The sequence below is a fragment of the Muntiacus reevesi genome, chromosome 12, assembly GCF_963930625.1.
Source record: "Muntiacus reevesi chromosome 12, mMunRee1.1, whole genome shotgun sequence".
Taxonomy (NCBI): Eukaryota; Metazoa; Chordata; class Mammalia; order Artiodactyla; family Cervidae; genus Muntiacus; species Muntiacus reevesi.
The window spans coordinates 16,582,543-16,609,156 of NC_089260.1; the positions used below are offsets into that span (position 1 = coordinate 16,582,543).

The 26,614-nt window shown below is 37.1% G+C and overlaps 1 protein-coding gene across 1 annotated transcript in view; it reads right to left on the reverse strand.

Annotated features, from left to right (window-relative positions):
* The window catches only part of RGS22 (regulator of G protein signaling 22), a 103,670-nt gene that overhangs the window by 20,648 nt on the left and 56,408 nt on the right, over positions 1-26,614 (reverse strand). The window contains exons 13-18 of the mRNA XM_065902966.1: positions 26,016-26,178; positions 20,544-20,702; positions 17,616-17,684; positions 13,191-13,352; positions 7,495-7,674; positions 3,284-3,442 (exon numbers count right to left, since the gene is read on the reverse strand). Coding sequence (XP_065759038.1) covers positions 3,284-3,442; positions 7,495-7,674; positions 13,191-13,352; positions 17,616-17,684; positions 20,544-20,702; positions 26,016-26,178 — 892 coding nt within the window. The remainder of the gene's footprint in view (positions 1-3,283; positions 3,443-7,494; positions 7,675-13,190; positions 13,353-17,615; positions 17,685-20,543; positions 20,703-26,015; positions 26,179-26,614) is intronic.

Consider the following 26,614-nt stretch of genomic DNA (forward strand, 5'->3'; position numbering starts at 1 on the left):
CCCAGCATGACCAAATAAATAAATAAAATTATATATTAAAAAAAAAAAACTCAGGACTGGGGTTAAGAGGGTTCAGTGTTCTGCACTATTTCACTTCCAAAGGAAAAATGAAAAACTAATGTAAAAAATGTTAACAGTGTTTATGTTGACCTGGGGAAATATGGAGGTTATAATTATATTACTTTTATATCTTTAGATATATTTTAAATTTCTTTTAAAAAAGAGAATAGGGGTGAAGCTTATAAATAAGATGAAATATGTTACTTGTTACACCTTCTCAAGTAAAAAAATAAAGAGATAGATAAATTAATAACTTAATGGACAAAGAGGCACCCTGGGCAACTTATGACTCATAAATTTCACAGTCAGTGTATCATTCTCTAATTTTAATATTGAAAATGCTGTCCCAAGCACATAATACTATCTCATTATTCTATCGTTCCCAGATTTATTTGGTAAGTAATGATTAATAATTGAACATGTGCTGGATAGTGGTGGAAGTATTTAATAAGACAGATTGTATCTTTGAGGATCTCAGTTCAGTGAGAAAGACAGATGCAAAAACTTACTCATAAGACAAATATAAAGTGCTCTCCAAGAGAGGTACATAGATGAGATGACATTTGAGATAATTTTTTTTAACTTCAAAACAAGTCTGAAATCTCTGACTGAAGGCTTAAAAGTCACTAAAATCCATATTTTATAACTTCTCTGTATTTTTGCTCATTCAAGATTCTACAAATAAACACATAGCATTTGCAGAGAAGAAAACAATTCTGAGTCCACACTGGAACCATTTCTTTGACTTGCTTTTCGTTGATTTTGTTATTATAATCATACAGAATGGCCTGCCTCAGAGAATCCTGCCCCTCTGCCTGACTGTTAAAGTGCTTTGGGTTCAGAACCCTGTGTATGGTGTTAGAAAGTGTTCTAGTTTCATTCTTTTACAAGTTTTCCCAGCACCACTTGTTAAAGAGGTTGTCTTTTTTGCATTGTATATTCTTGCCTCCTTTGTCGAAGATAAGGTGTCCATAGGTACGTGGATTTATCTCTGGGTTTTCTATTCTGTTCCATTGATCTATATTTCTGTCTTTGTGCCAGTACCATACTGTCTTGATGACTGTGGCTTTATAGTAGAGCCTGAAGTCAGGCAGGTTGATTCCTCCAGTTCCATTCTTCTTTCTCAAGATTGCTTTGGCTATTCGAGGTTTTTTTGTACTTCCATACAAATTGTGAAATTATTTGTTCTAGTTCTGTGAAGAATACAGTTGGTAGCTTGATAGGGATTGCACTGAATCTATAGATTGCTTTGGGTAGTATACTCATTTTCACAATATTGATTCTTCCAATCCATGAACACAGTATATTTCTTCATCTATTTGTGTCCTCTTTGATTTCTTTCATAAGTGTTTTATAGTCTTCTATGTATAGGTCTTTTGTTTCTTTAGGTAGATATACTCCTAAGTATTTTATTCTTTTTGTTGCAATGGTGAATGGTATTGTTTCCTTAATATCTCTTTCTGTTTTCTCATTGTTAGTGTATAGGAATGCACGGGATTTCTCTGAGTTGATTTTAGAACACATTATAACACCATACACAAAAATAAACTCAAAATGGATTAAAGACCTAAATGTAAGACCAGAAACTATAAAACTCCTAGAGGAGAACATAGGCAAAACACTCTCTGACATAAATCACAGCAACATCCTCTATGACCCACCTCCCAGAATATTGGAAATAAAAGCAAAAATGGGACCTAATGAAACTTAAAAGCTTTTGCACAACAAAGGAAACTATAAGCAAGGTGAAAAGACAGCCTTCAGAATGGGAGAAAATAATAGCAAATGAAGAAACAGACAAAGGATTAATCTCAAAAATACACAAGCAACTCCTGAAGCTCAATTCCAGAAAAATAAATGACCCAATAAAAAAATGGGCCAAAGATCTAAACAGACATTTCTTCAAAGAAGACATACAGATGGCTAACAAACACATGAAAAGATCCTCAACATCACTCATTATCAGAGAAATACAAATCAAAACCACAATGAGGTACCATTACACGCCAGTCAGGATGGCTGCTATCCAAAAGTCTACAAGCAATAAATGCTGGAGAGGGTGTGGAGAAAAGGGAACCCTCTTATACTGTTGGTGGGAATGCAAACTAGTACAGCCACTATGGAGAACAGTGTGGAGATTCCTTAAAAAACTGGAAATAGAACTGCCACATGACCCAGCAATCCCACTCCTGAGTATACACACCAAGGAAACCAGATCTGAAAGAGAGACGTGTACCCCAATGTTCATCGCAGCACTGTTAATAATAGCCAGGACTTGGAAGCAACCTAGATGTCCATCAGAAGACGAATGGATAAGGAAGCTGTGGTATATATACACTATGGAATATTACTCAGCCGTTAAAAAGAATTCATTTGAATCAGTTCTAATGAGATGGATGAAACTGGAGCCCATTATACAGAGTGAAGTAAGCCAGAAAGACCAATACAGTATACTAATGCATATATATGGAATTTTAAAAGATGGTAATGATAACCCTATATGCAAAACAGAAAAAGAGACACAGATGTACAGAACAGACTTTTAGACTCTGTGGGAGAAGGCGAGGGTGGGATGTTCTGAGAGAACAGCATTGAAACAAGTATGCTATCAAGGGTGAAACAGATCACCAGCCCAGGTTGGATGCATGAGACCAGTGCTCAGGGCTGGTGCATTGGGAAGATGCAGAGGGATGGGATGGAGAGGGATGCGGGAGGGGGGATCAGGATGGGGAATACACGTAAATCCACGGCTGATTCATGTCAATGTATGGCAAAAACCACTACAATATTGTAAAATAATTAGCCTCCAATGAATAAAAATAAGTGGGGGAAAAAAAAAAGTATGACAAATGCAAAAAAAAAAAAAAAGAAGAAGAACCCTGTCCACCTGTAGATGGCAGGAAAGAAGAAATTAACACATCCCCTGCCTGAGGCTTGCCATTGTAGATGTTTGCAAGATTAATGGCCTTTTTTACTTTGCTTCTTTGTCTCCCCTCAGTCTCTGATCTATAAAAATCTGGCATCCGGACCTCGATAAGATGGTTATTTTGAGGCACTAGTCTGCTATCTTTTGCATCAGCTGGCTCCCTGATTAATATCCCTTCCTTGCCTCAACCCCTCAGATTCACTGGCCTGTCGTGTGGTGAGCAGAGAGCTTGGACTCACTAACAATATCACATGCCCTTTAAAAGTCGGATTATACCCCAAATGATTCTTGTCTCACCTTTACAAATTTTTCATCTTCTATGATTACCATTTTCTTTTTCTGCTTACTATATTCTTGTCTTCTCTCCAAAACACTCATAATTTTTTCATCAGTTAAGTTCTTCCTAAACTCACAGAACTGAGGCCAAAATTTAAACAGAACTCCAAAAATTGTCATCTGTATAAAAAACAAAGTATGTCTCAGATTACAATTTTATACAAATGTACCAATTTAAACTCTAATTCACCATAATAATGGATTAACTATTCTATCTTTAATATACAGCATGTTTCCTCCAACTTATTGTCTCCAAACATCTTGGTATAGTTTAGCTCGGCACATGCTTATCATCAATGTTTTTTTTACTACCAACGAGAAGTCTTTCTTTTAGAAAAACACACTTAAATAGAGTTAAAAGTCACTTTATATTTTATGTTTCCCTAACCAATTGATTAATAAAGAATCCATTAGTTCTTTTAAAATAAGAAATATATGTTTTCTTTTAAAACTTATACCAGTTGATCTGCTACACACTCGGCTGTTTTATGCAAGTATTCCAAATATTCAGTTCATCAAGGGGGACTCCTCTCCACCCCTCCTTTCCCTTCTTTTAGAGAAAGGAAATACCATTTTGCCTCTGGAAAAGCTCTTAAACAAAGCTGCAGATCTAAGAATAAATCTTGAGTAACTTTTAAATGATACAATCTCTCTTTTATGTGAGAGCAAGAAAAGTAACATTTAAAAGGCAGAGTGGTATCCTGGACAAATGCTTTCTATGAGGATACTCTACATTAAGTGATTAATTGTGATATTTATAGAGATAAGAATTGTTGCTCAAATTTTCATGCCAAGTTTTTCCATTAGTTCCAGAGGCACACGTTACTTCCAAGAAGGTAGGACTTGCCACATCAGATCAAGCCCAACATCTTGTTGCTGGGGAATGGCCTTTACCTAATGCCCTGGAGAAAAATGAACCATCCCATTAGGCTCTAAGCCAACTTTTCAGCAGAAAAGTGGAGTTTTTAGAAAGTAAATGCTACAGTGACCAACAGAGTCCTGAACTGATACATTTCATCACTCCTCCTTTCTGTGCATGAATATCATTAGTAATTCTATAATTACTCCCTTTACCATACCATCTTGTCACTGAATTATATAGCCTCTTGGGATTGTGAACACAAAAGCTAAAGATACTTTATTTGACAAAGTGTAGGCTTTAAAAAAGTTTTCATTTCCATTTATCTACCATGGATCTTGGGGCTTTCCAGGTGGCATTAGTGGTAAAGAACCCACCTGCTAACGCAGGAGACATAAGAGCCGCAAGTCTGGTCCCTGGGTCTGGAAGATCCCCTAGATGAGGAAATGGCAACTCATTCCAGTATTCTTGCCTGGAGAATTCCATAACAGGCTATGGTCCATAGGGTCACAAAGAATCGGATATGACTGAAGCAACATAGCATGCACACCATGCTTTTAAGTAATCCCCTGCTCCAATAAGGATCATGGTAGTTTTTATATGAATTTCTTAAACACTCCTCTTCCACCTCCATTTACCAACTACTGACCCTACTTCTTAGTTGTCTCTCCAAAACCTGAGTCATTTCTAGATCTCAAATGTATCTGTCACCTAGAAGGCTTCCCAGTAAAAGTTACCCTATTAGGGCACAATATTTTGAGGCAGACATAAAATCTCTCTATTTCTGGGAATCCCTTGGAAGTTCGGTGGTTAGGGGTCCACACTTCCATTGTAGGGGGCATGGGTTTGATTCCTGCTCGGGAAACTAAGATCCTGCATGCAGAACAGGGCGGCTGAAAAAAAAAATGCTCTATTTTTAAAAGTTGCAGGTAATAACATTCATGTTATTCATGAAAATTGCCCTGTACCTCCAGAACCTTAAAAGACAACCAGACTGTTAGAAAATTTTTTAATAAATATAGAGCTACTTCCCACACTGCCAGTGGATGGGCAATGACTGCAGCATGAGTGAAGAGCGTCAGTGAAAATATGGCTGAGTGACAAAAGCAAGACTAAAACAGGCAACAGCTTTTTATTTACTATTCAGTCCTTTCACACAATGTTGCTCTATTTCCAGTGTGATCTATTTCTCTCATGATTGATCTCTTCTCACATCATTCATTCATGTTTTCAAAAATGATACTGTCTATTTTGTGCTAGGCATGCAGGCCACAGCAGTAAATAAGAAACAGTCCCTTTTCTCAAACACCTTACAGTCCAGTGGGCAAGTCAGGCATGAGAACAGCTATTTTCAATTTTGTGTGATAAGTGTTCTGACAGGGACAAACACAGGATATCACAGAAGCTTAAGGGAGAGAAAACGAGACTGTGAAAAAATCTGGAGGGAAGAAAGTAAGGCCTCTCTACGGAAGTACAAATATTTCAGTGGGACTTCCCTGTGGTCCCGTGATTAAGACACCATACTTCCACTGTAGGGGACATGAGTTTGATCCCTGGCTGGGGAACTAAGATCCTGAATGCTGTGTGGCCAAAATAAAGCAAAAAAAAAAAAAAAAAAATTAAAATCAATGCAGGGGTGCAAGTTCAATCCTTAGTCAGGGAATGAAGATCCCACATGCTGTGCAGCCAAAATAAATAAAAGTAAAAAATCTAATATTTCAGTAAGACAGAGATAGATGGCAATGAGTGGAAAGGCATCTGGTTAGAGAGATATAGAGGAAGGAATATGGTCTTCAGTCTGAGGACAATGGGAGTAGTCGAAATAGAGAGCAGAGAAGTGACATGATCAAATAAACATTTTGAGAAAGATGGCTCCATCGGCAGTAAGTTAAATGGTTTTGAGAGAGTCTAGGGGCAGGGAGTTTTGGTAATCAATGTGACACACTGCAAACGTGAACTGAGATAGTGGCATGGAATTGGAGAAAAGTAGATAGAATAACAGATAAGGAGACAAATGGATACATGTTAGTGACTGAAGATCACCAAAGGTCAGGGAACAAAGGAGAGAGAAGACATGAAGATGGCAACCAGATCTCTGACTTGCACACCTGGGTAAGAGGTATGTCCTTATCTGAACTTCCTTAGGGAACACAGAAACAATAGATTTGGTGAGGTGAGACCCCTAAATATTCTCTTGTTCCCTGATACCCTAAAGATTATATTTAACATATATCTGGGACTTTGTTTTGGGAAATGAGACAGAAGGCATAAACTAAAGGACTCCAGTAAAGTTCCCTGGCTGCACTCCCTGGACAGTGTAGCGGAACCAACCAACATAAGCAGCTCCAGACATTCACCATCAGCCTCAAGGCTGTGATCTGGATAGGCAAGCCTTGGCCTGGCTATCAGGAGACCTAAGCTAGGCTAAGTGATCTTTTCATTAACAGATGCTACAATTCTGACACCATGTTTTCTATTTCTCCCTAGCACATCCTCAATCATTTGTCTATATTTTTGCCTATTTTAATGCATATTTTGGATGGTGAGTCTGCTTTCGGTTCCTTTTAGGACTTAGAACACAGCTGGCTTGCAAATGAAAATGTTAAGGAATAATGGTCTTTTTCCATGCTCAAGGGCATTCATACCCTAAATCTCTGTTTCATATCACTTAAATCATGACAGGGCCTTCCCTATTACCCCTATTATAATTTATTTTTCTTAATCATTTTTCAGGAACAACATCACTAAAAGGCTTTTCAAAATGCAAATAAACTATGTTCAGCAAATCACTGTTTTCTATTATTTATCTTAAAGAGAAGTAACTTGAGCAGGTTAACAGGCATGATTTTCCTTTCATGAGCTTGTGTACTTTATGTTGGTTGGGTACTTAAATCTCCTCTCACTTACTTTATGAGCTATGTGAATATTCCAACTTTTAAAAATACACAAATCTTGAGACATATATTTTGCACATTTTTTGTGGTAGCAGATATTTTAAAAGGAAATATGAATGGTGGGAAAGGAAGGAGAAATTAGTTGGGGATTTATAAATTAGAAATAAAATAATAACCATGCAAAGTCAAAGTATAGAATTTTAAAAATTGTATTTGGTGCATATTACCATCAGCAAAATAGCAAGTTACTAGTTTCTATGTTCTGTGGCATTCACGACATTTTTCTAACTAAATAGAATAAATCCCAGGATTAGGAGGATTCAAACCTTGCCAAATATGAATAATGCAAAAACTTTAAAAGAATATCTAGACTGCTAATCTACTTTAAAGTATGCTTACTACATGCCCTGATATCTTACCTGTGCCTCTCTGAATACATATGGTCCCAACTCCTTCCTGTGTTCAATAATCTTCTGGGCTTGCTCTACTGGAATGTCAATTTGTAAAGCTGGGGGAATGCTGGAATTAATAAAGCAGTTGATAATAGTCATAATCTTCTTGTGTATGATGGACTCATCACAATGAGAATGGCACAAGTCCTAAAAAGGAGGAAAGATAGGTCAATACATGATTAATGCATTAATAGAACACTTTATACAATACATCAATATATCTTTCAGTCAATATAATTTTAACATCAGGTCAAGAGAGTACTGGGACATGTCAAGACTATCTTAAAAATCATAGATTTTATTTTTCTTGGATTTGAAGAACCTAAGACTTTTTTTCTTTTTTGCTTCTAATCTGTGTCTTCATGTCTGTGTGTGTCATGTTCTGCCACCCATTCTTCTGTCAATCTTTGCCTTTTAAAGGAACCTAAGACTTTGACACATATACCTTAAATAAATACAGGTTTCATTTTAATCCTGATTGCTTCTTCTCCTGGCAAAGGAGCAGCTTTAGTGTCTGCTTTGACTCATTTAACAAATTCATATTAAGTACCTGCAATGTGCCAGACCTTGAGGTGAGCCCCAAAACACAGTGCCTGTCCTTTAAAGGCTCAGTACGGATGAGAAGCAGGAAAACACATGATTCCAATCTGAGATAGCTAATAAGTGGTACAACGGAGAACAAGCACCTAACTCAAGTTACAAGTGGATACAAAAGATTTTTCCACAACTGCTTCTATGCCAAGGTGATTTAGACTAAAAAATGCTAGCAATATAAATGGGAATGCTGTATTTAATGGGTGCATCTCAGCATCTGTATTTTTTCAGAAAACCTATTAAATTATTATCTTTATAGCTAAAGAATTTAAATATAGTAATGATACATTTAAAAGACCCAGTTTTATGTCACAGATGTAAGGCTATCACTTTTTAAGACAAAGAGGTAGCTGAGGTTGAATTATGACAATTCTTTGCTAAAGATACTGTTCACTAAATCACTAGAAAACACAAAAGTTTGGAAACTTGTAATTCTAGGCCAGAAATTAGCCAACATTTATTAAGTGCTCACTGTATGACAGGCATTGTAATAACTGTTTAAGGACAGTTAAAGAAAGAAAATTTCTAGTGTTTGCCATATAAAATATTATACAAATAAGTTATAACTTTGGCATAAATTATATGTGAAAAATCTTGATATAAGTGTTACACTGAGACAACAGTTAGCATTTTTATGCAATTTAGAACTCCCTCAGAAAATGCCTATTTATAACACATGCTTGCTATGTTACCCAAAATTAAATTTTTTGCTGTTACTAGTGAAATTATCATGTATTTGGCAAGCCGAGTTAATTATTATTTTTTAAATTAATTTTTATTGGAATATAGTTGCTTTACAATGATCCTGGTTTTTTATTATTATGGAAATATAAGGATTGTGAAATAAAAACAAATTTGTGAAATTATACAATGTTAATTTTGAGAGTGCAGAGTCAGAATTTAGACAGAATCCAACCTGGTGTTTTTTCTGGTTTTTATGCCCTACTCTACCATTAGCTGAGTTCACTTTTACTTATTGTTAAGGTCTCAGTTTAAGCACACAGTCGACTCTTGAACATGGGCGGGGGGCAGTTAGGGGCACCAACCCCGCCCTTGCAGTTGAAAATCCCCGCATAACTTTACAGTTGGCCATCTGTACTTGTGTTTCCACACCTGTGGATTCAAACAACAGTGGACTGTGAAGACTGTGAAGGACTGTGAAGACTGTGGACACAGAAGACTGTGAAGTCTGAATTTGTTGATAGTCTACTGTATTGGTCTTTATCTTTCTGGCTTACTTCACTCTGTATAATGGGCTCCAGTTTCATCCATCTCATTAGAACTGATTCAAATGAATTCTTTTTAATGGCTGAGTAATATTCCATGGTGTATATGTACCATAGCTTCCTTATCCATTTGTCTGCTCATGGGCATCTAGGTTGCTTCCATGTCCTGGCTATTATAAACAGTGCTGCGATGAACACTGGGGTACACGTGTCTCTTTCAGATCTGGTTTCCTTGGTGTGCATGCCCAGGAGTGGGATTGCCGGGTCATATGGCAGTTCTATTTCCAGTTTTTTAAGGAATCTCCACACTGTTCTCCATAGTGGCTGTACTAGTTTGCATTCCCACCAACAGTGTAAGAGGGTTCCCTTTTCTCCACACCCTCTTCAGCATTTATTGCTTGTAGACTTTTGGATAGCAGCCATTCTGACTGGTGTGAGATGGTACCTCATTGTGGTTTTGATTTGTATTTCTCTGATAATGAGTGATGTTGAGCATCTTTTCATGTGTTTGTTAGCCATCTGTATGTCTTCTTTGGAGAAATGTCTGTTTAGATCTTTGGCTCATTTTTTTATTGGGTCATTTATTTTTCTGGAATTGAGCTTCAGGAGTTGCTTGTATATTTTTCAATACAGAATACTAATGCATATATATGGAATTTAAAAAGATGGTAATGATAACCCTATATGCAAAACAGAAAAAGAGACACAGATGTACGGAACAGACTTTTAGACTGTGGGAGAAGGCGAGGGTGGGATGTTCTGAGAGAACAGCATTGAAACAAGTATACTCTTAAGGGTGAAACAGATCACCAGCCCAGATTGGATGCATGAGACCAGTGCTCAGGACTGGTGCACTGGGAAGATGCAGAGGGATGGGGTGGGGAGGGAGGTGGGAGGGGGGATCGGGATGGGGAACACATGTAAATCCATGGCTGATTCATGTCAATGTATGGCAAAAACCACTACAATATTGTTAAGTAATTAGCTCCCAACTAATAAAATTAAATGGAAAAATAAAAGAATTCCCCAATTTTGCTAAAAAATAAAAAATAAAAAAAAATTAAAAAAAATGAATTTGTTGAAAAAAATTCAGGTTTAAGTGGACCTCGCAGTTCAAACCCTTGTTCAAGGGTCAACTGAACTGTTCTCTAATAAACGTTCTATGTCTGCCTCAGTCTAGGTGATGGCCACCTTAGGTACTTCATTGCACCCTATGCGTCTCCCACCTATTGCACTGATCACACTCACACAACTACCTGCTCTGTCACTTGTCCGTCCCTCCTCTAACACTGCAAGCCCTGAGAGGAAAGACTTGATCACAGTTGTAGCCTCAGGTTTTAGCCTGGCCTTTGGTAGATGCTCAAAAAGTGTTTGTTGGATGTATATATCCTTCCAGTCTTTTCTCTTTGGGGATACACACACACACTTTATATTAAATCATACTGCTTTCTAGTTGCTAGGTTTTAAAAAATCAGTAAGATGAATATCTCTTTCCCATTACTGATTAATCTTCAAACAGCAAATTTTTAATGCCTGCGGAGTATTCTAATGCATAGATGTATTATAATTAAAGTAAGCAATGTCCTGCTGTTGAACATCATAGTTCTTTCCAGGTTTTCACAATTCAGATCTACGTCTGATTAAGATCATAGGAGCCATCCCTTTGCATATTATTACAATCATCTCTGGGAGGGAGTATAACTTGGTGGTTAAGGTCACAAGCTTTAGCAATAGAATGTTTTGGCTCAAATTCCAGCTCTCCTACTTAGTTAGCTGTATGAGGCACAGAAGTTTAACCTTTCTGTGCCTTAGTTTCTTCATCTGTAGAATGGTGAGAATTAACAGCTTTGACCTAGGATTCTTATAAAGGATAAGGTAGTTATGTGAAAAGCATTAAGATAATATCTGACAGACATAAACACTTAGTATGAGTAAGCCATATAAAAACGACTTGCTAGGTTTCTTTCTGGCGAAGTTCCTCAAGACCTAATTCAAATATCATCACTTCTTTTTTTTGAAAAATTTTTCTTAAAAAAAAAAAAGAAAAAAGAAAAATTTTTCTTGGAGTAGAGTTGATCTACAATGTTATGTTAGTTTCAGGAGTACAGCAAAGTGAATAAGTTATACATATACAAATAACCACTCTTTTTTAGATTCTTTTCCCACATAAACCATTACAGAGGACTGAGTGGAGTTCTCTGTAAGAATCATCACTTCTGCTGAGACCTCCCTGACCTACCACCCTCCCTGAATCATTCCCTCCTCTGTATCAAAATTATAACCAGTTAGAATATGGATCATAATCAGTGTTATTTCATCATATTTTGTTTTCATGGATGATTTCCCTCCTCAAGGGAAGACAATGTATTATATCCATTTTTTTTAAATTCCTGCAATCTAGCATTTAGTAAATACTTACTGAATAAACACATGCACTTTGATAGCATGATTTTCAATAGCTATATAGGATTATATGTCCCCCATTCTACACAACAGAAAAGATATTTAAATGAAGAGCAGCTTTGGAGGAGAGACAGTCACAAAGGGCTATGTATGAGTCTCTGTTTTATTTTAAAATGCTTATTTTGCACAGCTTATCTCCTTACCTTTTGTCCTAACAGGGTTGGACCTACTCGTATTCATTTTAACTTAAAGGCCATAATAATTTCCTGTTCTGGAAAACAGATTCTACCCCCTTTTTAATTTTCAAAAAATTATTTTAATATTATTTATCTTGTGATGGAATTTGAAAGAACTTTTATCTCAAAATACTTTTTTCTTTTTCCTTTGGAGAAATTTTTGTGTTGAGAAAGGTACAAAAACTGTGGATAACAGAAATGAGTAGAAAACAGTTTCATGGAATGCTGGAGAAAGTCTGGAAGCAAAATGGCATTGAGCAACTACTAACTATATAGGATAAACATGATGCAAAGTATTAGTGCCACATAATTTCTGCCTGGAGAAGGGAATGGCAACCCACTCTAGTATTCCTGCCTGGAGAATCCCACGGCCAGAGGAGCCTGGTGGACTACAGTCCACAGGTTTGCACAGAATCGGACACAACTAAAGCGACTTACCACACACTGCAGTTCAACCGAAAGCCTTATCCTCTTGAATTCCAGTTTTATTTTTACTCCCTACTTTTATAATGGGATTAAACAGGCTGATTGCAAGGTAATGAGCCTGTTTACCTTGGGAGCAGGGATGTCTATTCTTAGGTATTTCGAGACAACATTCCTGTATTCAAGTTTAGGTTATATAAACTAGAGAGTCCTTTCCTTCTCTTCAATGCAGGGATTCTATATGATTCCATCAAATAATTAAACCTGATAATAAACTGCTTTGACAGCTAACAGCTTGCTCTTTCACTTATTTTGTTAAGAATTTGGCCATTCTGATAGAGAAGCCTCTTTCATCTCTGATGGTTTATTTCTCTGTAATCCATTATCTTTGAACACTATTGCTGCAAATATGGCTAGGAGGAGTTTTTGTAAAGAAGCCTTGGTTACAGTGCTGAATATGAATATCTTCAGGAAAAAAATGTACATTTATAGATAAGTAATATGCAAAAACATAGTTAAAACTTTTGAGGAAGATTCTCATTAGAACATAATATATGTGAAAACCTGAAAAATATAATACCATCATTTCAAGGCTAACTCTTACCTTCACTATATAATAATAAGTGTATCTAATACAGACAATAAATATCTCAGTATTTACATACTGGTATGAAGACATCAAGTTGGGATACAAATCTTGTCCATATAGTTAGGAATCTCATATGTTAATGCATTTCCTCCTTAAAAAGATGTGGTTTTCTCCAGCTTTCTACTATAATACCTTATATTTTTGTACTTCTTGCCAAAAGAGCACCCCATTTTCCAATAAATCTCCTTTTAGAGCCACAAAGCGTTGAAATTGTCTTGCAGTAACTGGATTCAATAAAGCTTTACGGAAAGCAATGATTTCACAAGACGAAGATATCCACTTGCTCTCCACAGGCTGTCCAAATCAGAGAATACATAAAATTAGCTATGTTCTAAAAATTAATAATAAAGTCATTTATTAGGCTAAAAATTACCAACTTCTATCTCCTTTGTTTTGGGCTGTTGAAATTTATAGCATGGATAAAGAGAATTTGGCAACTTCCCCTCTCTTTTCTTCTCCCTTTTGTCTCCTTTATATTTTTATGGCATCATTTTTTTAAGAGATGGGAGAAATTGAAATGATTGGATGACTTAGAACATATGATTGTATTACAGAGGACTGAGAATGTTAATAATCATTAGAGTTTGAGAGATGGTGAAAAACTACATTTGGGTATATAGTATGAATTCTGTGCTTAAACACAACAAAGTAATCACACTGTTATGATTATATTATATTATTTTATAATTATGTATACTATATGTTATATATTAATATATAATTTTTCTGACTTTCAAAAAGTAAAAGTGTTGAACATTTAAGATATTTTTTTAAATTGTTGGAAAAATTGCCAATTAATCCTATTATAATTTAAATAGGAAATTTACTGTGGAGCTTCACTATAATTCTATCCTAGAAAGATAATGGGGCTTTTTTGTCTTTGTTTTGGTTTTGGATTTTGGCTGTGGGCTTGTGGGATCTTAGTTTCTGAAAGATGATGCTGTGAAAGTGCTGCACTCAATATGCCAACAAATTGGGAAAACTCAGCAGTGGCCACAAGACTGGAAAAGTTAAGTTTTCATTCCAATCCCAAAGAAAGGCAATTCCAAAGAATGCTCAAACTACCGCACAATTGCACTCATCTCACACGGTAGTAAAGTAATGCTTAAAATTCTCCAAGCCAGGGATCAGCAATACGTGAACCATGAACTTCCAGATGTTCAAGCTGGATTTAGAAAAGTTAGAGGAACCAGAGGTCAAATTGCCAACATCCGCTGGATCATCGAAAAAGCAAGAGAGCTCCAAAAAACCATCTATTTCTCCTTTCTTGACTATATCAAAGCCTTTGACTGTGTGGATCACAATAAACTGTGGAAAACTCTGAAAGAGATGGGCATACCAGACCACCTGACCTGCCTCTTGAGAAACCTGTATGCAGGTCAGGAAGCAACAGTTAGAACTGGACATGGAACAACAGACTGGTTCCAAATAGGAAAAGGAGTACAACAAGGCTGTATATTGTCACCCTGCTTATTTAACTTATATGCAGAGCACATCATGAGAAATGCTGGGCTGGAGGAAGCACAAGCTGGAATCAAGATTGTCGGGAGAAATATCAATAACCTCAGAAATGCAAATGATACCACCCTTATGGCAGAAGGTGAAAAAGAGCTAAAGAGCCTCTTGATGAAAGTGAAAGAGGAGAGTAAAACAATTGGCTTTAAAACTCAACATTCAGAAATCTAAGATCATGGCATCTGGGCCCATCACTTCATGGCAAATAGATGGGGAAACAGTGGAAACAGCAGCTGACTTTATTTTTCTGGGCTCCAAAATCACTGCAGATGGTGATGGCAGCCATGAAATTAAAAGACGCTTACTCCTTGGAAGGAAAGTCATGACCAACCTAGACAGTATATTAAAAAGCAGAGACATTACTTTGTCAACAAAGGTCCGTACGGTCAAGGCTATTGTTTTTCCAGTGGTCATGTATGGATGTGAGAGTTGGACTATAAAGAGAGCTGAGCACCGAAGAATTGATGTTTTTAAACTGTGGTGTTGGAGAAGCTTCTTGAGAGTCCCTTGGACTCTAAGGAAATCCTGCCAGTCCATCCTAAAGGAGATCAGTCCTGGGTGTTCATTGGAAGGACTGATGTTGAAGCTGAAACTCCAATACTTTGGCCAGCTGATGGGAAGAGCTGACTCATTTGAAAAGACCCTGATGCTGGGAAAGATTGAGGGCAGGAGGAGAAGGGGATGACAGAGGATGAGATGTTTGGATGTCATCACTGACTCAATGGAAATGGGTTTGGGTGGACCTTAGGAGTTGGTGATGGACAGGGAGGCCTGGTGTGCTGCGGTTCATGGGGTCACAAAGAGTCAGACACGACTGAGTGACTGAACTGAACTGAAGGATTGAACCTGGGTCATAGCCATGAAAGTGCTGAGTCCTCACCACTGGACTACCAGGGGATTCTCAAAAGACCATGTTTTTAGGTGGGGCATCTTTATATTATTTTAATAATAAATTACTATTAATAATTAATAACAAGAAGAAATTAAACTATTATTGCATATTTTCTATGATAAACTTTCTCTGACCCAGGATTCACTTTACACAACAGAAAAGACATATTATTTTACTATAAAAGCATTACTTTTATAAAGGCATTACTTATTTTATATCTTCTCAGTTTTGAAGTATATGATGTTTATTTTTCTTTATGTACTTTTATTTATTTACTTCTGGCTGTGCTGGGTCTTCGCTGCTGTGAGCGGGGGCTACTCTCCAGTCATGGTGCGATGGCTTCTCACTGCAGTAGTTTCTCTCGTTGTGGAGCATGGGCTCTAGAGTGGCTCAGTAGTTGTGGCTCAGTGGTTGTGGCTCAGTAGTTGTGGCTCAGTAGTTGTGGCTCAGTAGTTGTGGCACGGGGGTTAGTCGCTCACAGCATGTATAATCTTTCTGGACCAGGGGTCAAACCTGAGTCCTCTGCGTTGGCAGGTTGGGTACTTAACTGCTAGGCCACCAGGGAAGTCCTATTATGTCTACTTTTTTTAACCTTGACCATTTGAGGTCACATATTCACCCCCCTTTAGCCTCTCAGATTAAAAAACATAATAGATTTTATTCAATTTACTGAATAGATTTTTTTTACAATTGATAAATTTATTGACATTCCCAAAATCTGAGGTTAGCCTACAACCATGCCAGGAAGCATCATTCTAAAGGCAATTTTTTGGATGAACTTAGGAATTATAGTAAAATCAATGACAAATATCCATTATACATAATAAATATCCATTACTGACAATGTGTAAGCTAAGTTCCTTGAAACAGATCCTATGTGACCAACGATAAAAGTGTTTAAGAGAGCTGTGTAAAAAGTCTATGGAAACACAAAGGAAGGAGTAACTAATTTTGCCTGGGGAGTAGGGGCTTTACAGAGAAAGACTTTGAGGGTGACTTCTGAGGTGGAAACTGAAAAGTGAAGGCAACTCCAGGCAATCTAGATGAACGGTGGTGCCTCCATCGCAGATAAAGTGAATAGATGTCTGTCACAGTTTTAGTGAGGCACATGTGGGGTTTCAAGGACAAAAAGTTAAGACCCTCACCAGATGGTCCATATTAAAATTATAGCCCTATAAATAGGAACAACTATGTATTAGACTGGGATGTTTATTTAAAACCCACTCAACAAATAATGTTTTAAGACCTGCTTCTTAAGACACTAAAACTTAGTAATTTAACTAAAACCCGTAATTTAACTAAACAGAAAATAACATAACATATAATGCACAATAATATGAAATATAAGCTCATTCTATTTAGCATTTTTAAAAATACATAAGAGGGACAAATATAAGAATATTTTTTTCGAGAAGAAAACACAGAAAAAATGTATGTGTATCCTAACTGATACACATACTCCTCTAATAGTCCAACAGATTTTTATCTTTGCTAGACTGTAGAAGGTCACCTGGGTCTAGTTTGACATTTTATCAAGACCTACAGAAGGATGAATACAAACAAATTTGTAGGCTCAAAAAGAAGACTGTGCTTATCATTCTTGTTAAGAAGAAAAATAGGCAATTTCTAAGAAGGTATCATATTATAGTGGTTTAAATAATCACCAAAACGACAGTTATCTTAATTCTTTTATTTTTTTTTTTTCTTTTTTTTTTCTTTTTTTTTTTTAATTCTTTTAAAGTTAAAATGTACTTCTAAATAAAGAGGATAATGTAAGATAATTTAAGTTTCTGATTCTGCTGCATATTCCTCATTGTTTTTGTGTAATCTACTCCCAGTAATATATAAATTACCACATGCTGGAAAAACAGCCTGTCTCAAAAAATCTATCACAAGCAAAATAACTAAAAATATATATTTAAAATCCAATCACACACTTCCAGAGTTGAGCAGGTCAAGGAAATCTTTAAGAAGAGGGCTCTAGTAGAATTACACTTTCCCTGAGAGTCCTTCAGCCAGTTAAGAATAGTGTCAGCATATGGTGGCTTAGAAAGTATTATCTACAACCAAGATCTTTGTATAGGAAAGAGAAGAAAAATACTTTGACAGTTGGAACTTACAAAAGGAAGAATATAACAAATACTACTTGCCTTCCAGACTCCAATTTTCCTTTCACGCTTCTGCAGTAAAAGCTCTTCAGCTATGTCTTTAATCTGTACCTAGAAGCAAAACCAAAGATTTTATCCAGTTATTCAGAATGTCCACAGTGTTGAAATCACTCACTGATTCAACAGCTTTAAAAAATGCGGTAAAGGTCAGTGTGGGGGACTTCTCTGGTGGTCCAATGGTTAAGAATCCGCCTTTGAATGCAGGGGACATGGGTTTGATCCTTGGTTGGGGAACTAGGATCCCACGTCCCATGGGGCAATTAACCCTGCATGCTACTCTTAACTACTGAGCCCATACAACAACAGAAGATTCTGCATGGCACAGCTAAGACCTGATGCAATCAAAAAGAATGTTGTTTTTTTTTTTTTAAAGGTCAGTGTGGATAAAAGAGAGAACAGGAGAAAGAGGATTAAGACTTAGAAATGGAAGCCCTGCCCAGGTCCCTGGGCAAGTCACTAAAATTCTCTGAAGTTTCCTCATCTGCAAAATGGAGATAATGATACCTGAGTGTACGGCCCCAAAGGTAGACAACTTTGAGTCACGTGAAAACTGAAGCTGGAAAGATAATTAAGACTTCCCAGATTTTTGTGCTATTCTCCAGTCACAATTGATGGATAGCTGTGAGAAGTTGGGGCTCTGTGATGACCTGGAGGGATGGGACGGCAGGAGGGGAGGGAGGCTAGGAAGGGAGGGCAAGTATGTATAATTCTGGCTGGTTTGTGTTGTTGTATGGCAAAAACCAACACAACACTGCAAACATTTTAATAGAAAGAATCAAGTTGGACTCAAAAAAAAAAAAAGTACAAAAGTTACTCAATACAGGGAGAGAATACAGTAGACATTTCTTGAGGTTATTGCCTGTTCACAGTATTTTCCATTTGGGAGAACCACCCTTGCCAACTCTGTGCTCTGTGACTCTCCTCAACCAGGAGCTGACCTAGAGAGACAGGGACTGGAATCACTGCTGTTGAATCTCCTGGTAGCTACATGGTGGAGGAAAGATCTGAGAAGTCTTTCTGCTGAGTTCCCAGGGCCGTCCTGGCCCTTGAGCAGCTTTAGAAATAAAGCTTGGGTGTCAACTCTTCCCCTGAGTGTGTGAGATGCTCCAGCATAATTTCATTACAAATTCTTGATCTCCCTTCCCCTTTGTCTTTGCTTAAGGCTGCCAGAATCAGTGTATGCTGTTGGCCACCCTAAGAATTGCTAAGTCAAGAAGGAGCTGTAAATTGGAATAAATATTACTGTGGTAATCATAGTGAGAAAACATGGTAAACAAGATTAGTAAGCCAAATATCTTTTCACTTGGCTTTGGATGGACAATTAAGAGTCTGCAGAAGAAAGGAAATGAGGAAATCGGAATTGTCCCAAAGCTTATTTCCATGAACCTTCTGCTTAAAACAAGTCAGGTCTTCTCCCCCATACTGTCAGTTCAGTTCAGTCTCTCACTCATGTCCGACTCTTTGCGACCCCATGAACCACAGCACGCCAGGCCTCCCTGTCCATCACCAACTCCCAGAGTTCACCCAAACCCATGTCCATTGAGTCAGTGATGCCATCCAACCATCTCATCCTCTGTCGTACCTTCTCCTGCCCTCAGTCTTTCCCAGCATCAGGGTCTTTTCAAATGAGTCAGCTCTTCACATCAGGTGACCAAAGTAATGGAATTTCAGCTTCAGCATCAGTCCTTCCAATGAACACCCAGGACTGATCTCCTTTAGGATGGACTGGCAGGATCTCCTTGCAGTCCAAAGGACTCTCAAGAGTCTTCTCCAACACCACAGTTCAAAAGCATCAATTCTCTCTCTGGTGCTCAGTTTTCTTTATAGTCCAACTCTCACATCCATACATGACCACTGGAAAAACCATAGCCTTGACTAGACTGTAAGGTCTATGTTTCCCCCATATGGTAAGTTCTGTGTTTCCAGCTGTACTGTGTTTTCCATAACTTAAAGTGCTCAGAAGACTAAGGATCTTTCCAGATAAGTAAGACTCAAAGTGTTTGATAAATTAAATATGGAAGGCAGTTTTTTAACATCCTTCCTGGTCAATACTAATAGCATGTGCTTTGCACACTAAACTTCAGAATTACATGTTCTTTACTCCTTATGTTCATTTTGTAAAGATCAGGTTTGCCTGTTTTTAGATGTGATAATGACATCTAAAATTATCAAAGCAATATCTGCTTGTTATAAAATACAAACTAAACAAAGTAAAGCAACAACAACAAAAACCCTAGTTTACAAAGTAAAAACCTTTCTCACTCCCCATACCCATTCCCAGGAAGTAGATCCTTTTTGACCTTTGCTCAGAAACATAAAGAGAGAGGAGAGAGAAATGCATAGACATATATAGAGATATAAGCATATATAATGGGATTGTCTTCTATGTCTTGCTCTGATCCTACTTGTTTCACTCAATAAATAATGTTTCATCATCAGTATTTGTAGAAATCTCATTTTTATAATCTCATTTTATATGGAAATCTGCATAGTTTTCCACAGTATGGAATTATCATTATTCATTTGATTATTCCCATTTGTATATCCTTGCCCATTTATATGAAGACTCAATAATAATATAAAAAATAATAACTATATTAAAACAATATGTGTTTGCTGTTTGCCAGGCACCATTCTAAGAAACTACACATATATCATTTCCTTTTCATAACAATCTTAAGAACCTATTACTGTTATTAACCCCGTTTTTTTCCAAATGAGAAAACTAAGGTTTATAAAACGTAGTATTGTACAATTAATATGTGGCAGTGTTGAGATTAAAACTTGGGAAGTCTGACCCTCAGTTCTTAACCACTATGCCATAATAGCACAATAGCTGAGTCAACAGGTATGCACATTTAATGTTTTGAGAGGTGCTGTGCTATCCCAAGTTTATATTAACTTATATACCTTTATCTTTTGACGTGCCGCAAACTGTTCACTTGCAAGAAACAATGGCAACCACACATTTTCTAGTCTATTTAGGACATGCTTCTGAATTTCAATTAGAACGGCTGCATCAAGTTGCTCATGGAGAATCTTTCCCCAGCCACCACTTAAATTCATTATCTAAGAAAGAAAAAAATGAAACAAACTTCTGTATAAGCAAAGAAATACTAATGGTCATTAATTTATTCATTCACCCCAAAACCATATGCTGAGCCCATGATAGGTGCCAAAATTTTCATTTTCTATAAAATAGCTCCTGGCCTTATTGTGTATAGTAAAGACAGATAACTCCCCTAATATCAAACAGAGAATTGTGGTTTATGTGATGGTTGTTTTAGAGGTATGATTTTGCTAATTTAGTCTTGTTTCAAAGGACACAGGGATTTGTAATCCTGTGTGACAACTGCAAGGCCATTTTTTTCTCTATGGCTTCAATTTCCTCAACTATAAAGTAAGACCATTAGTCTTTTAGTTTTCTAAGTTCTCTTCTAGGTTGAATATTCTATGAATCTCTGATTCTACTCAAATGGACTTCTTTGAGAAGGCATTTTCTTTTGTTTGAGAAAAATAAGGCATTACTTCATTAAGAGACAAACAACTCAGGTATTATAAATGTGCGTATTACCAATAAGTACTGGGTTGGAGACAGTGGAATGATGATGGTGGTAGCAATGTAGGGCTGTTCCAACAACTTTAAAGAAGAAAACAGAGATGATAGGAAGTAGAAAAAGGCCAGGTTGCACAGACAATAGTCACTGACTTGCATCAGTAGCCCTTTTATAAGACACAATTTCTCTGTAGCCAAAATCATCATCTACAAAATTACTGGTTTCAACAATACTAATGGCCATAAAATTAATTAATTAAAAAATACTAATGGCCATTTCCTACTAGAAATCATTGTGGTTTTTACCTGTTTCTGTGTACATATCACTTAAAATTGGTGAGTTGTTTGCACAGAGGAAGAAAAATTGGACTCCTCTTTGGAAAAATTATCTCATCTTAGCTCTCCTTTTATTAATGAAATTAAATCCTAATAATAGTTTTATATAAAAACAAAAGAGAAACTCTCTTCACCATCTTTTAATAATAATTATCAAAGAGTATAAACAATAATATGGTTTCTGTATAAAAATAAGAAGAAAAGAGAATAAAAGACTACTTTGCTAATCAAACTGCAAACTGGCCACACAACTAAAATTAGAACTAGCATAGTCTATATAAAACATAAAGTGATACAGGTATCCTTAAGTATAAAATAGGCAAATAAAATGAAAGACAAAGGTGAGGAAGAAGAGTCATTTGGAAAACTCTTCTGTAATAAGTCCAACCATTTGCTATGACAGCAATGGGTGACTTTTGCCATTGCATTTTTAATTCTCAGTAAGTTTTACTATGGAAGGTTCACACAGTAGCATCAGATACCATGAAACCTCATGCAATACAGCACAAGCCAAATAGAAAACAAACACTTTCCATGTGTTTATTTCATACTTAGGCTTATTGAGATACTCCCAGCCATTTTTGCTAATACATCCCAGATTTGTATCTCAGGGAACCAAAGGCAAGACATTTTTCTTAAGGTTGCTAAATTCTAGAATTTCTTCTCTCACTTACTCCCAAGAACTTTTGTTTATTTTCCCCTCAAAGATCTAGATTTTAAACTTGGTGTGCCCTACTTGTGAATACCTCTGAATTTTTCTTTAATTTACTGAATTAATCTGAGGTTCTTTTTTTTTTTCCCCTTAACAAACGTATGCCATTATGGTTGTGATCCACACAGTCAAAGGCTTTGGCATAGTCAATAAAGCAGAAGTAGATTTTTTCTGGAACTCTCTTGCTTTTTCTGTGATCCAACGGATGTTGGCAATTTGATCTCTGGTTCCTCTGCCTTTTCTAAATCCAGCTTGAACATTTGGAAGTTCATGGTTCCCGTACTGTTGAAGCCTGGCTTGGAGAATTTTGAGCATTACTTTACTACCATATGAGATGAGTGGAATTGTGCAGTAGTTTGAGCACTCTTTGGTATTGCCTTTCTTTGGGACTGGAATGAAGACTGACCTTTTCCAGTCCTGTAGACCCTCGCTGAGTTTTCCAAATTTGCTGGCATATTGACTGCAGCACTTTCACAGGATCATCTTTTAAAATTTGAAATAGCTCAACTGGAATGCCATCACCTCCACTAGCTTTGTTCATAGTGATGCTTCCCAAGGCCCACTTGACTTCACATTCCAGGATGTCTGGCTCTAAGTAAGTAATCACACCATCATGATTATCTGGGTCGTGAAGATTTTTTTGTACAGTTCTTCTGTGTATTCTTGCCACCTCTTCTTAGTATCTTCTGCTTCTGTTAGGTCCATACCATTTCTGTCCTTTATCGAACCCATCTTTGCATGAAATGTTCCCTTGGTATCTCTAATTTCCTTGAGGAGATCTCTAGTCTTTCCCATTCTATTGTTTTCCTCTATTTCTTTGCATTCATCACTGAGGAAGACTTTCTTATCTCTCCTTGCTATTCTTTGGAAGTCTGCATTCAAACGGGTATATCTTTCCTTTTCTAATTTGCCTTTAGCCTCTCTTCTTTTCACAGCTATTTGTAAGGCCTCCTCAGACAACCATTTTGCCTTTTGGCATTTTTTTTCTTGGGGATGTTCTTGATCTCTGCCTCCTGTACAGTGTCACAAACCTCTGTCCATAGTTCTTTAGGCACTCTGTCTAACAGATCTAATCCCTTGAATCTATTTCTCACTTCCACTGTAAGGGATTTGATTTAGGTCATACCCGAATGGTCCAATGGTTTTCCCTACTTTCTTCAATTTAACTCTGAATTTGGAAATAAGGAGTTCATGATCTGAGCCACAGTCAGCTCCTAGTCTTGTTTTTGCTGACTGTATAGAGCTTTTCCGTCTTTGGCTGCAAAGAATATAATCAATCTGATTTCGGTATTGACCATCTGCTGATGTCCATGTGTAGAGTCTTCTCTTGTGTTGTTGGAAGAGGATGTTTGCTATGACCAGTGTGTTCTCTTGGCAAAGTTCTATTAGCCTTTGCCCTGCTTCATTCTGTACTCCAAGGCCAAATTTGCCTGTTACTCTAGGTATTAACTTCCTACTTTTGCATTCCAGTCCCCAGTAATGAAAAAGACATCTTTTTGGGGTATTAGTTCTAGAATATCTTGTCGGTCCTTCATAGAACCATTCAACTTCAGCTTTTTCAGCATTACTGGTTGGGGCACAGACGTGGATCACTGTGATATTGAATGGTTTGCCTTGGAAACGAATAGAGATCTTTCTATGGTTTCTGAAATTGCATCCAAGTACTGCATTTTGGACTCCTTTGACTGTGTGGATCACAACAAACTGTGGAAAATTCTGAAAGAGATGGACATACCAGACCACCTGACCTGCCTCTTGAGAAATCTGTATGCAGGTCAGGAAGCAACAGTTAGAACTGGACATGGAACAACAGACTGGTTTCAAAGTATGAAAGGAGTACATTAAGGCTGTATATCGTTAACCTGCTTATTTAACTTATATGCAGAGTACATCATGAGAAACCCTGGGCTGGAGGAAGCACAAGCTGGAATCAAGATTGTTGGGAGAAACATCAATAACCTCAGATATGCAGATGACACCACCCTTATGGCAGAAAGTGAAGAGGAACTGAAGAGCCTCTTGATGAAAGTGAAAGAGGAGAGTGAAAGAATTGGCTTAAAACTCAACATTCAGAAATCTAAGATTATGGCATCTGGTCCCATCACTTCATGGCAAATAGATGGGGAAACAGTGGAAATAGTGGCTGACTTTATTTTGGGGGGCTCCAAAATCACGGCAGATGGTGACTGCAGCCATGAAATTAAAAGATGCTTACTCCTTGGAAGGAAAGTTATGACCAACTTAGACAGTATATTAAAAAACAGAGACATTACTTTGTCAACAAAGGTCCATCTAGTCAAAGCTGTGGTTTTTCCAGTAGTCATGTACGGATGTGAGAGTTGGACTATAAAGAAAGCTGAGCACCAAAGAATTGATGCTTTTAATTGTGGTGTTGGAGAAGACTCTTCAGAGTCCCTTGGACTGCAAGGAGATCCAACCAGTCAATCCTAAAGGAAATCAGTCCTGATTATTCATTGGAAGGACTGATGCTGAAGCTGAAAGTCCAAAATTTTGGCCACCTGATGTGAAGAACTGACTCATGGGAAAAGACCATGATGCTGGGAAACATTGAAGGCATGAGGAAAAGGGGATGACAGAGGATGAGATGGTTGGATGGCATCACCGACTCAATGGACATGAGTTTGAGTAAACTTCGGGAGTTGGTGATGGACAGGGAAGACTGGCGTACTACAGTCCATGGGGTCGCAAACCCCAGACACAACTGAGCGACTGAACTGAACTGATGCCACTATGATATAGGGCTTCCATGATAGCTCAGTTGGTAAAGAATCCACCTGCAATGCAGGAGACCCTGGGTTATTCCTGGGTCAGGAAGATCCGCTGGAGAAGCGATAGGCTACCCACTCCAGTATTCTTGGGCTTCCCTGGTGGCTCAGTTGGTAAAGAATCTGCCTGCAATATGGGGACCTGGGTTGGATCCCTGGGAATCCAGGATCGTAATTAATTATGAACAATGCATTATGGTATGCATTGTTTTAAACTATGAAAATAAAGAAATCAAATGCTATACATTTGACCTAGCAAACTTCAACTTAAATAAATTATAACACTTAATTTTATATTTCAAAGTCATTAAAATTGAGCCATATCTCATGTATCAATTACATGAACACTCAAACCCACTGCTGAATCCCAACCTAACATTTTTACTGTAAATAATGACACTGTACAGTTATTAATAAGTTGTGATTAAGGCCTTATGATTTTGGCTCAACAAAATGGCAAATCTATGTTCCTGGTCAATAGAAATAGTTTTGGAAGACAATTAAATGGCAAACAGGATTTTTCAAAGATTGATTATGTTTTGAGCAATTTCAGTTTGAGAAGAACAGAAAAGAGGCGGAGATGAGGCTTAACGGCTACTAATGGCTGTTTTTCTGCCTACTGAAAGGTTCAAGGACTTTGTTCACCTTGCTTACCATTTATCCTGGACACCTAGAACAGTGTCTGGTATATCACAGGCACCCATATTTGCTGAATGAATGGGTAAGTAGATAAATGAAAGTTATTTTTATTCAATAAATCACATTAATAAATAACAAAGTTTTAATAATATATAATACTTTAGTATTAAAGTATCTCCCACATTGCAGACATTTGTAGATTATTATGAATACCTAAAAAAAGATATCAGAAGTATCTAACTGATAAGTCATAAAAGCAAAAGAAAAAAGATGACTTTCAGGTTGTTAAGAAAAAGAAATAAATTACTAGTTTTCATACTTAAAATGTAGAAAATATGCTTCCATGTTGATACCTGGTCCTGTTGAGACACAGAAGCTGGACTGTTGGGCCCAAAGAAATATTTTTTATTGAGGTATTTGTTTTTAATATATATAGATTTTGCCTCCCTTTGCTTTCGATCTCTATAAGTTATTCTTCGGAACTGTTCAATGTCTGTCCAGCACATAAGGTCCATGCTAAAATGAAAACAAAATACAGCCCATCTTATTTCTTTCTTTCAATTCTGTTAAACACCAAACAAGTAGTTGATCTGACAGAACCTAGAAATGCTCTGTTGAGTAGTTAACACAGCTGATTAGATCATGGAACTAATGAGTACAATACTGTGTCCCATCCTGGCTAAATATATATGTGAATACAAGGAATACGGGACCAGGAAAGACTCTACCACCACACTGGTAGGGTCTCAGAGTTCTTCCATTAAAGATGGACTAGTAGTATCAATTTCAAAGATGGAAACATTCCCACATATTGCATATCTATTTGGCAACATGTTAAATTTAGAATAATTATCATCACAAAAAAGGGAGACTATGTATGAGAAATTTGGCTCCCAGGTCTAGCCAGTTTTTCCTAACTTGGGAGAAAATTATTGGAGAAAAATATGATGAA